Here is a 13,221-nt window from a genome sequence, read left to right on the forward strand (position 1 = left end):
TCCTGCATGAGAGACTCTGTTAAGATGTCATCGGTCTCATATATATATATATATATATATATTTATGTCTGTCTCGCTTTGTGTATATGAACAAGAACACATCCCAAATTCCTTCATATAAAGCACATATAATACGGAAATTAATTAAACCTTTCACATGTGAAGCAAGATAATGCCATTGCTGCAGAATCAGCAATAGAGAAATAATCATAAAATAGCATTTATTTATATCTTTTGTGCAAAGCAACTGCATGGAATTAGATGTCCCCACTTAGTCACTGCAAAAAATTATTCAACATTTCCCCACCTCCTAGATTGTAAGCTCTTCTGGGCAGGGTCCTCTCTGCCTCCTGTGTCACTGTCTGTATCTGTCTATCATTTGCAACCCCCTATGTAATGTTGGCGCTATATAAAAACTGTTTAACATTAACAATAATAATAATAACATTGTGTTGCTTATTGTTTTGTGTTATGTACAAAACAAGCTTGTGAGCCTTGAACAGTGTCGGGCTAAACTATAAAAGCCACCAAATCATCTAGTCTTAAAGAACTATTTTTTTATGCAATATTAATAATATATTCTGTTACAAAACAAATATTTGATATGAGATATATACATATATATATATACATGTTGAATATGAGATAATAAAAATAATTGCAATCAGGTTTTATTTGTGTCAGATAAAGAAAGACACATTTAGGTTTGGTTGGCACATGGTTTCTTTCTAGAGCGCTGTGACCTCTTCAGACACCACCTGTTTGACCATTAGGGTTAAAAATTATCGTTCAAAATGGTATCCCCCACACAAAATGTTTTTTCCGTCAGGAAAAGCCAAAACCGGGGTATGTACTTAGTAATAGAATGTAAATTCTGCTGAAACCATTTTGCATTTTAATGCTAAGCTCATTCTAAAGCAACAATCAGACCTTCAAACTGCCATCCCATGTCTATGGCTTGCTTTAGCATAGGCCCCCCATGGGATCATCTGGTAAGATGAAAGGTCACACGTCGCCTTTTAATTGTGAACATGTCAGCTAATGTTGAATTCTTAAGCGGCCTATAGACATATGAGGCCGGCCAGACCTGCTTTACCATCTAGACACAGAATGATCTCTTCAACAAATATTGTGATCTCTTCAACAATATTGTGTTCACTCTGTACAAGAATTTCATAAATGGAGAGTGGTGGGTTAGGTCTGGCAGACGTCTATAATGCTGAGATCATTGGGGTTTAGCAAGTAAGAATCTAACCCCAGCCAATTGACCTTCCTCAAAGCTTGCCTGCCATGGTCAGATCATATCATAAGTTGCCCAAATCTTCTTTATAGTGTGTAGCCACCTTCACAATGAATGTAATAAAATCCAGAAATGACTCTTCAGGAAATTACAAAACATTATTGACCTACAAATTACTCAGTCGCTCAGAACAGCAATCTTTTAATTGAATAACTTTGTCTTTCAGAATTAAAAGCTAGCACAGACAAATTACCTGAATAGGAATCGTCCTTCGGGGGTAAGTTACCATTATCTTCTTTGCCTTTTTGTGTCTACAATAAAGAAACATAATATATATGCTATATGCTCAGAATCATCTGCAGACATTACAATATATAATAAATGTACAAGTTACTAAGAGAAGAGACATAGATGAAAGCACACAGTGTGCATGCCTGCTTCTCTACAGATAAATATGTGTCTAATAGGAGCCTGTTCTTTTTACTGTTTGTATGTCATGCATTATCAATGTGCTTTGCTAAGTCTATGTGGCTCCATAGTATACAAAACATACCATATGGGTACAAGAAAAACACGCACACCTCCACCAAGAAGAGAGGGCCTATTTGCATGTAAAACATTGCTCTCTGTGGCATTATGTTAAAAGCTAAACACATTGAAGATTTGATTTCTTTAGGGCATCTAGTTATCAATCTTATTATGCATACATAACCCGTTCAGCCTAAAGCTGCATTTAAATAATAATAATTAGCTCAGCAGCCCGGGGGGTGATATTTACTTCTTTGTAGCAGGGCTCCTCCAGTGATGTATGACGGGGGCTCGAGTCTTTTGGAGTGGAAGAAGGACGCTCTACGCTTTCCAGTTTCTCAGCCTGGCTTTCGTTCCTGGAGCTAGAGTAAGGGGACCTGTCTTTGCATGTTTTCTCATTGCTTTCCACCAGGCCTCTACTTTGGAGGAACTGGCTGCTGAGGCTTTCCTCTTCCTCCTCTCCGGGCTGCTTGTTAGTTTCCACATCCACGTCCTGCTCTTCATCTGAGTCTGAGCTGTCACTTTGGTAACTGCAGCTGGTTCCAGGTGAAATGTGTCGATCATTGGGGAAGTCCTCAAGGTTGCCATGTAGTTTGGCAATGCTATCTGTGTCCTTGACTACTGGCCTGAAGGCCGAGTGGTAGCTCTGTTTTCGGATTGGAAAAGGGGGAACGTCCAATACATTGGTCCTGGTTTCAGAGGAAGGCCTGATGTCACTGGATACTGGAGAGCTGGAACACTCAGTTTCAAAGAGACTGTCCCCAGTTGTACTGAGACTGCTGCCATCACTCTGGTCAGCCAACTCAAGGAAGGCCTGTCTCAAAGTAGGGTTGTCTGTGATAGACGTAAGGGCGCTAGGCTGTGGCTGGAGATAGGTAGGAACTGGAAGGCCACCAGGGGTTCTAGGCGGCCAAAACATACAAAAAGGGGGATAGAATGCATCTTTCCTTCCAGGCCAGAACAGACCAGATAGGGCACTGGTTTTCTGACCATTAACACTGTCACTGTCATCTTTCTTCTGACACAAGCCAAAGGCAGGGAAGGTATAGGGGCTTGGAAAGAGAGTACTGGCTTGAAACTTTTGCAGCATGCCAAAGCCTTTGCTGGGCACTGGAATGACGGGGTAACTTCTGGGAGCCTTGTTTGTGATATTGGTGGACTCTATCTCTTCCTCTTCTTCAAACCGTGGCCTCTTCTGGTTAAGTTCTTGCCCAATCATATGTGACAAAACTCCGCTGGGTGGCTTTGCAGAGTTTAATGAGTGGCAATGGCCATGACTTAGAGCTCTCTTACGGCTTCCTCCATTAAACATGGCTTTCACATCCTCCCAGGCAAACATAATTTCTTCTTGTGGAGTCTTCTCTGTGAGTTTTAAGTGTCTTCTCCAAGAGTTGAAGTTGGCGGCATCTGGTTGAGTGTATTTTGCCTCTGGAGTTCGATGTGAGTGGAAGATAAACTTATTGGGAGAGAAGTACATGTTGCAGTAGGTGCATTTGATACACTTTGCCCGTGAACTGTTGTACCTTGCAGGGATGAAGCTCCCTCTACATCCCCAAGCACATTCATGAGTCACATCAAAAGCAAAGTTATCCGGCAGTTTCGGAGGCCTGTTTTCTCCTAGAAATGACTTACACAGTCTCTCAGCCTCCCTCTTAGTAATCATCCCACATCTTCTTGAAGAGATGGGCATTGCTCCTGCTCTCCTCAATATTTCCAGCTGCACTGGGGTGCACTGTACACAAGTTATACCAAGTGCTACCCTTCTGTTATGAATCTCATTGTAACTATAGTTCTTTAAGAGGGTGTTGGAGATTTGGGCGAGACACAATCTTTCCTGGCCATCAATGACCAGAGATACAATCGGGATGCCATACAGAATGACCTGGCTGACTTGGTTAGGCTTCATACTGGGGTGGCCAACTCTGGACTGGCCAATAGAGTCTTGTTGGTAGCTGGATGGTGGGGAAGCCAGGAGAATATCGTTAGATACTGTCAATGGGCTGGTGGCCATCTCTGTAGACGTCAGTGGAAGGAATGTCTTTGGTGTAGTAGTTTCCTATAAAGATAAAAACATATATATAATGAAAAATGTAAAAAATGAAAATATTAGTTAATAATCCTAATTTGCTTTTTTAATATACACTAAAATTTAGGAATTGAAAAACAGACAGCTTTTTCAGAGGTCTGTATTCTGCCATAGTTTTAAGTCCCCAGTTTCCAGAAGTCGAGCTAGCTAAATGTATTCATAAAAAAACAAATGCAAGTAAAACATATAAGCTACCTCATACCAGTGCTTCCACAAGTGACCTCAAGTCCCATTAGTAAATGTTTTAGTAACCTATGCACAATGGTGAAGAGCTCAGTAATGCTCTATAGGCTTTATATAAATAAAAGGAATGAAAGAATATTCATTTAGGGTTTTTGATTCTGATAATTCTTGTAACTCCAACCTAAAAATAAAATGTAAATAAACTATATGATGTTAGCCAATGCAAATTGGACATTATATACAAATCAGCACTATAACAATATTTTTTTTAAGCATAATATTTGCAAACGCATTAAGCTAAATTTTAGCAGTTTGATTCCCTAAGAATGTTTCTAGCACAGCAGTGATACAGTGCAGTCATTAGAAAAATTGCCCATTTTAAGTGTTTCTTAATTGTGCATTCGCAGCCTGCAAAGTAACAAATCGTGTATAGCTGTGCAAACAATAGGTGATGTATGCTTTGCTACAGGGTGTTCTGTTTACAAAGCAAGGTTGGCCATAATGTAACTATTAATTAAAACACAATTAACCTCTACTCTGCAAGACTGCATGTAACCCACAACTGTTCTCATTAAACACCAGATGAGGCGGCCATGAATGAGACAGATCTTATGTGTTGAGATCACACAAAATGCTACAATCCATCTCACCAACACCCCTTTCACATGTCAATGGAACAATGACCTCTTAATAGCTAGTGTACAGTAACGTGTTCTTCCCAACATTTCACAGAATTTCTTTTTTTAAAATTAAAAATTAAAATAAATTATATAAATGTATAAATATATATATTTTTTATTTAGTGATTATTTATATTTATATATATATATATATATATATATATATATATATATATATATATATATATATATATATATACAAAATAAAATAGAAATAAAAATACATTTTTATAACTTAACAAATAAAAGAGAACAAAAAACACTATGCATATAAATAATTTAATATAAATATTGAATATTAGCAAATTAAAAAAAATAATGTTGTGACTTTTTTTAATTGTAGTTTTTAAAATAAATATAAAGTGTATTTCCATAGATTTTTTAATTTTGTTTTAGTTTTTGCATTTATATTTATTGAATAAATCTGTTTGAATTTATAAAATTTGTCGTTTATAAAGGTTTGTGACAACTGTCCTTAACCTTTTTCTGCCTTCCCCTCCCAACAATAACTACTTCTACACTGATGTCATATTTACACATTGCGTGAGTTTTAATTGAAGAAGTGTGTTCATATAGAACACACAATTATAGCAGATGTTTAATAAATATGTAATACACTGTAATCCTGCAAGATTGTATGTAAGTGTATTATTTAGATCTCATGTGCAGAGCTAAATAAAACTAATGTGAAAGCAACATTTATGTTCTGAAGACAGCAGATTAAGCAAAATTTACTTAGAGGTTAGGAAAGGTATATAAAATGTAACATGCTTGTGTTTTACTGACCTAGCAGGAACTAAAATAAAGAAAGCTGGTTTGGTATATAAAAAAAACTTATAATAATACATATTATTAAAATATTTTAAAAAACATAATAATGTGATTATAAAAAACAAATTAGATAAGACAATAAAATTATATATATATATATATATATATAAACACAAAAGAATCATAAAGAAAAAAAAAATGGGAAAAAAAAATGAAATAAAAATGTGCACTAAATATAACAAATACAAAACATCATAAAGTGCACGTATTAATAAAAACAGATGGAAATTATAAAAAAAGCAATAATGTAAACATATAAAATTACCTTTAAAAAAAAATACAGCATGAACTTCTTCACACCCCGACTATACCACCTTATATCAATGAGCAGGAATAGGAAGCCTTCTCATCCACATTCACCAATACATACAAGCACAGTTTGCAGTTAAAATGCAATTAATAAAATGATAGCATGGCACACAAAAAAGAGTAAATAAATAGGAACATGAAGGTGGAAGCTGTAGACATGTGTGTGTGAATACCTAGCAGGAGGAAGGAGATATCTCATAGGGATCCTGAGAACATCTTGCGGTGAGAGGGGAGCCGGCAGTTCTTGTGCTCAGTGTGGGTTAAGAAGACACATTCAGCATCATCTCATCTCTATTAGCCACAGACAGCCTGGAAGGTGACAAGTGAGCTTCCAGCCCCCAAGTGTGCTCCACCACACAGCCCAGCCTCACATCCTCTGCCTATCTAAAGCTGTGCTGGACCTCCAGGTGACGTCACCTCCCTTAGATTAACCCTTCCCCACCCAGGGAGCTTCTATTTTTATATATATGTGGCATATTCAGAGATCTTATTCACCTCCCCTTCTCCTCTCCATAGTCATAAATGTCCAGTTTTTACTAGTAGGTGGGGTAAGATTGTGAAGAATAAATTTAAAGGTGGTTCTATATATATATATATATATATATATATATAGCTCCAACATATGCTGCAGCGCTGTACAAGACAGACAGATACAATAGCACAGTTTATAATCTAGTATATTCTCTCTCTCTCTTTTCAAAGGACTTTGAGAAATGATGTACCCTTACCCATGCAGTGTCTGTCCCTTCTAAAGCCTCTCTGTTCATCATTCTCTTCCTTTTTGTTTAACTCTATTGCTATTTTATTAAAGTGTACCTGTCACATGTGAAGCTAGGAAGTGGTTGACACATTGCACAAATCACTCTTAATTTATAGGTTGCGTTGCTGAGTAATCAACAGTGAAAATTCCGGGGGATTTGGGCAGAAATTGTATGGAGTTGGATGATGCACAAAGATATTTCATAGAGATGCCTTTAGTATTTATTTAGTAGAAGTTGGTACCTAATTCGTTAATTGTCAAGGCAAGCACTGTAATTGTAGAATTGTAGGTACATGGTGAAATTGTGTGTGTAAATACATAAATATATATTGAGATCTAGAAAATAAAGGTATTTTACTATCATCTCCCAAGGGTGCAATATAAAGTGTGTGTATATATATATATATATATATGTGTGTGTATATATATATATATATATATATATATATATATATAATTTGTAATTGTAGGTACATGGTGGAATTGAGTATATATATATATATATATATATATACTTTATATTGCACCCCTGGTTGATGATAGTAAAATACCTTTATTCTAGATCACTGCAGCCAGCCAGGCTCTGCATCAAACTCCTTATAATAAATAGCAGCTTTGCAGGAGATTGTGGTGGCCAGGATCCAGCAAGGTGGAAGGACTTAGGTTAACTAAGAAAATCATCTGTTCTTGGGACCTATGGGAAATGTGTTGATTTGATAAATCTGGCTGCGTTTATTGGCAACAAAAACATATGATCTGGTCTTGTAGCCCCAGGAGTGTGACAAATGACCCACAATATATGTCAACTGGGACACATTAAGACAAGTCCCTCTCAAACTGGTCCACTTTATCCTGTTATCACCGGGAAAATAATGAAAAATGAGTGGAATGAATGCGCCCTATATGTCGCCATCAACACAGATCGGGAGAAAATGCTGCAGATAAAAGTCATATGAAAGCTCAATTCACAAAGCTGCAACACCAGAATAGGAATCTAAAAAATCTTTTGGGTTTTAAAAATGACTGTCACATGACTATAAATTAAAATCTTTATCCTTGTACAAAACTTCCAAAAATCAGCCTATTAAAAAAGAATTAAAGTCAATCTATTTATTATTTAATTATTGCTTTTGTACATTGCAATAATTCGGTCAGAACTGGAGGTGTATTTATAAAGCAGCGAATATGACAATTAACAAACACTGTGAATGTTTCTGGTGCATGGGTTTTAAATTAAAATCATTGATTCCCTTGCAGTGAATGTTTAATAAATGTCATATTCTCTTATCATGCTTTAAAAGGGAGGGAAAAAATCAGAAGAATCAATAGAAGTGTACTGCGTAAAATAAATCAGGATATTTAAAAAAAAAATTGGTTTAGTGGTTGTAGGAGTTGAATTCGCCAACATATTAAATACTTTTTTTTAGTTTAAATTACCTTTAAATATAAAATCTTTTGGACCCATAAGCGCAAATGGGACCAAAAAAATAAATTACAGAGGAGTGTCTCACCATTTATGGCAATGGGTATAATTTTAATTCCAGTCCCATTGAAGGAAATCTAATTGGATAACACTGGCATCAAGTTTAAATATTACATAGTTATGATGTCATTTTGAACTTTCCATTAATTCATTGGATAAATTATTTTAATTTCTGAACAGCACCAAAATTTGTGAGCTAAAAATAATCTGCTTTTCCAGGTACAAATGTTATTATTGACGCAATAAAGTGATAACATGATTATAGTAAATCTGTCTATGTAATAAATACAATGTGCAGGATTTTAATGAATAATATCTGTTTTGTAAGAGTTTTTTTAATTACAAAACTTGCAACGCAAACTTGTCAGTTATCCCACAGATCGTCAATAACTCTGCTCTTATCATTTACTATTTTGGCAGCATTTAGAGGTTAAACATAAGTGTAATTAAAGGTTTAATCCAACTTTACAAAACGAATAACTTTGGAAAATATCCAGAAACATCATGGAAACATGAGAACTCGCCAAAAATGAGAAGTGGCTCCCTGGGCGTCTATAGTGCGCAAAATTTGCATTTATTGCATGTATATAAGAAAGGTAAAGATTCTGTGGGCGCTGATTAATCGCATTATTGCTGTATAAAGAGGTTGGATACCTTTAAAATCTTTACATGTGTTCATTTGTTATTAGATTCAACAAACCACTATGAACTTTTGTATTTGATTAAAAAGAATAGGTTGATAAATACAGATATGAACACTTAATTTTTCAAAGTTTGATTGTATACTGTTTATATATTTTATGTGTAATTTTACACATTTTTAATATTATTATTATTATTATTATTATTAATAATAGTAGTAGTAGTAATGGAGTATTGAAAATAATTTTATAAGTAGGGAACATCTAAAGGGCTTAAGCCAAAGCCCCTGAACTATCTTTAGCCATGGAAGGTCTCAATAGTTCTTTTTAATTTTTTTTTCTCAGGCACCTTGCAGGTTAAATAATCCAAAATTACCCAATTAGGTTGACCCTAGTCGGGGTGTCTTTTTTGTGCTTTTGATTATATCTTGCTTGTAACAGAGCATTCAATGTCTGTTCTTTACAATGCAGGATATTTGCAATTGAGATGGTCCCATCTGGAAAAGCCTTGGACTCATTTAAACACAGCACTTGAGGGGTTGTCTGTCACTTTCAATAACCCCTGGTCAGTTTTAACAAAAGCAGCGCTGAGGAGGGCATCAAAACTCCAAACCAAAACCTTGTCTGCAAAAAAAAAAAAAAAAAGAGGTTCTCCCAAAACCATCTCAGTTTGCATGACCGATTTCAGAAGACGATACGGATTCCATCCAAAGGAACCCATGCGTATTCTTCATTTTAAAAGATCTCATTGAATGTGTGTTTTTTTTTATATTCATTTGAAGTGCTCAGTTTGGGGTGCTTTTATAGACTCAACAGAATTCCTTCCTATCACTTTTTTTCTAAATAACACACTACACATTTTTTAATGAAACTCCATACCATTTTTCATCATTTAAATCCTTACAGTTTTAAAAGGCTGTAAAATATTTGAAATGGTGCACAAGGGGGTGTATTCTTTTTTAGCAGAGAAATCTAAGAGTGATATTTGATTAAAATTAAAAAAAAAAGTTAATAATGAAGATGCAATCGAGTTTTTATCAAGAGTTACTAAGTAACAATTAAGAAGACAGATACTTATTCATGGAGTGCTACAATACAAAGTTAATTACTAAGTTGGATTGAGAGCTTTGAAGAGGAAGAATTGGATTTATTTGTTGATAGGTGCACGTTGCGCCTGAACAAATTACAGACTATTGCATTAAGAAAGGGGGGAGGAAAAAAAGCATCATTTGCTTTCCAAAAGCAGCTCCAAAGCTGACATTATAAACAAACATCTATCATTACTGATGACCACCTACTGGGATATTATTGCTTTGCTGCGAGTATTACAATCAAGAGAGTTCCTTACTTACTGTTCACAATCACTTAAAGCTGACTGCTAATGACTGCTTTGAATTCACTGTAGAGTTTCCTTGTGTATTATTTGAGATGTACTTACACATCGCTCTCAGAATGAGCACCCTAAACTGGGCACTTTTGGATACTTAGTCCTTGTGTTGTCAGTAAGGCAGAAGCATTGCTTGGGTTTTATTACAGGGAGATATGTATTATTGATAGGTGTATTCAGAACTTCCTGCATTTAGGAGCTGTTTGGCATCATCAATTAAACAGGAGAGAGGATTTCACTTTGAAAGTTCCTATACCCTCCTTGTAATGTCATTTTAGAATCAGTTCAGTATAGATAGGGATATCCTGGTTATTATATATACCTAAACAATTGCATATCCACTTACAGTACATAACCATAGTCTTGTAGTTAATTATATATTTAATAACTTTCTCTTTAAGATTGTAAAGAATTCCTAGCATAATTCCATATATTAAAATGTCGGGTCTGCTTTGTAAAATAAACTTTATCAATGCGCTTTAATTTAATAGCCATGTATGAGAAAGGAATATTAGTTATAAATATAATTTATTCAAAATTACACTGCCACTAACTAGTCTTACATTCCCACATAGGTATCATTGCTTTCGAGGTAGGAAAAATCTCAGATTTTCTGTCCAATTCTGCACAGTATAGAATATATAACAAAAGTACAATTTAACACCATTAACTAAATAAATGTATATGTGCACATAACTATATACACACACTATAGGAAGTATCAGTATGTTTTTATTTGTTAATCCTCTAATAAACACGATTTAATAGTAAGGTGTAGGTTATAATGCAGTAATAGGAAACTAAGTTTGCGTAAAATGTTTCAGAATTTTACAAAGTTAATAAAGTGAATGGGAGAAGATTGTAGCCTGCTTTGTATGGCTGCTGAATCTTCAATGAAGGGAGCTGTCTATGGACTTTGTGGTCCTGAAAAAGTGTAAAGTGCTCAATGTATCAAGAACTGATAGAGTGCTGGGAGCAAGAAGTAATACTTGGAGTGCTGAATGGACAGCGCAAACACCAAATATACCCAATATACCTGCTACATGAAATATCTTGTACAATACATTGCTGTACGCATTGCCAATGGCATAGAAATTTACAAAGCATATTGCACAGCACACAACGATATAAAACAATGCAAAGAGCAAAACCAAGCAAATACTAGGCGCAAAGTACCCAGCGCACACAACCACAACCTTATACTGAATATTGAGTGCAAAAAAATATACAAAAACTAGTGGTCAAAATGCATCCAGGCCGAGTATGCATAACATTGAAATTTGCACATTTATATCAATTTTGCAAAAAGGATATAATAATAATATATTGTATAATTTATTATATTATATTATTTATCGATAGCAGATGACAATTGGATCTATTTGTATAATGATAGACAGATAAATAGACAGCTGTAAATGCATGTGTGTATATCTATTAATTTACCTATCTTTGTATTATAAATATAGACAGATACAAGAAGGGGAGACAGGGGTGAAATAACATTTAAATCATAAAATTAGCACGCAGTAAATCATTTGTATTTTCAGAAGACCAAAATTCAATTCATATAGTACCCTTTGGTCAGGAGATATCCTGCTAAACTATTAATAAAAATGAAAACAATAATATCAGGATGCCATTTCTATGGGTGTAGCAGGGTGCCAGGTCTAGAAGAAGAGCAGGCATTGCCAGGTTTAGGGGTGTACAAGGGTGCTAGGATGCCAAGTCAAACAGTAACAGGGTGCCAGGTCTAGCAGTATAGAAGGATGCCAGGTCTAGGAGTGTAGCAGTCTCTGCCAGGCCCCCATGCCAGGCTCCTCTCTGCTCTTGCTGGGCTCTCCATCCACAAGGAACACCTGAGCTGCTGGCCTGCTTTTCTGCCAAATGACACTTGAGCTCAGTAATCAAAGATTAATTGACTTAATCAAATCGGGCCAGTCTGGGCTATTAATCTTTTGGCGAAGCAAATTAGCCACAATTACCTCAATCTGCCCGGTCAGGGGGCCGAGCTGCGGTACAATCCAGCCTTCAATTAAAATCACACGTGTAAATAGCACAGATCAATCTTGGCAATTAGAGGCGCTGGCACTGCCTGAACAGGAGGTCCAGTCTGGGAGACCCCAAGGAGGGGCAGGGGGTCCAGGCAGGGAGACCCCAAGGAGGGGCAGGGGGTCCAGTCTGGGAGACCCCAAGGAGGGGCAGGGGGTCCAGGCAGGGAGACCCCAAGAAGGGGCAGGGGGTCCAGGCTGGGAGACCCCAAGGAGGAGAAGGGGGTCCAGGCAGGGAGATGGTGACCCCAAGGAGGGGAAGGGGGTCCAGGCTGGGAGATGGTGACCCCAAGGAGGGGCAGGGGGTCCAGGCTGGGAGACCCCAAGGGGGGGTCCAGTCAAGGAGAATCACCGGGTGCAGTCGGAAACACTGTGGCCCCAAAGAGCAGCATGCAGCTTATTGATGTACAGTACCTGATCAGAGGGGAGGTGGGCTGCTTTGCGCCTAGTCCTGCACCGAAGACATCAGATCCCAGACATTGAGCTCCTGCTGTCCCATTGGTGTCACTCTCTGTCTGCTTCCTGTCATCTCCACTCACTTTCCTCCAAAGGGGGTCTGTGAGTGCTCACCGCCTCCTGCCAGTCAGCAGTGCGATGTATTACCCTATCACAGGCTGCACATCTGCAGGGGGGGCAGGAGGCAGTCTGTAAGGAAAGAGCCCCCACACTGCCCACCCACTGCTAAGGGGGCCAAATACACACACCTATAGCCCACCTATTCTTCATAGCACCCCTATTCTACCCCTGGGGATCTGAGCACAGTCTGGGGTTCTATATAGCAATATGTTCCAGGGGGAGAAGAATGAACCCCAGATGGGGTCACTAAACTAAAGGGGTTCATATGTGACATCTTTGATACTCTGATATTTACGCACAGGATTTAGTTTGCAGCAAATAAATGTCATTGCCTGACCCCAACACACACAATATACACAATTATAAATATGTGCACATATCTCACCAGGTGGAAAGTTGTTGCATATGTGCACTGATGTGTATCATGTTCATGTTTTTCTCTGTAAAGTTTGGTAATTTGGTGACA

The 13,221-nt window shown here is 37.0% G+C and overlaps 1 protein-coding gene across 2 annotated transcripts in view; it reads right to left on the reverse strand.

Annotated features, from left to right (window-relative positions):
* The window catches only part of SKOR2 (SKI family transcriptional corepressor 2), a 30,674-nt gene extending 17,976 nt beyond the window's left edge, over positions 1-12,698 (reverse strand). Inside the window, exons 1-3 of one of the 2 annotated variants that reach the window (XM_072413823.1) lie at positions 12,594-12,698; positions 2,019-3,824; positions 1,494-1,551 (exon numbers count right to left, since the gene is read on the reverse strand). In XM_072413823.1, coding sequence (XP_072269924.1) covers positions 1,494-1,551; positions 2,019-3,779 — 1,819 coding nt within the window. In that variant the 5' untranslated portion in view covers positions 3,780-3,824; positions 12,594-12,698. Of the gene's footprint in view, positions 1-1,493; positions 1,552-2,018; positions 3,825-6,030; positions 6,182-12,593 lie in introns of those variants that run through there. The other variant, XM_072413824.1, reaches the window with a different exon arrangement.
* Between the last annotated feature and the right edge of the window lie 523 nt (positions 12,699-13,221).

The sequence above is a fragment of the Pyxicephalus adspersus genome, chromosome 6 (genome assembly GCF_032062135.1).
Source record: "Pyxicephalus adspersus chromosome 6, UCB_Pads_2.0, whole genome shotgun sequence".
In the NCBI taxonomy this organism is placed as follows: Eukaryota; Metazoa; Chordata; class Amphibia; order Anura; family Pyxicephalidae; genus Pyxicephalus; species Pyxicephalus adspersus.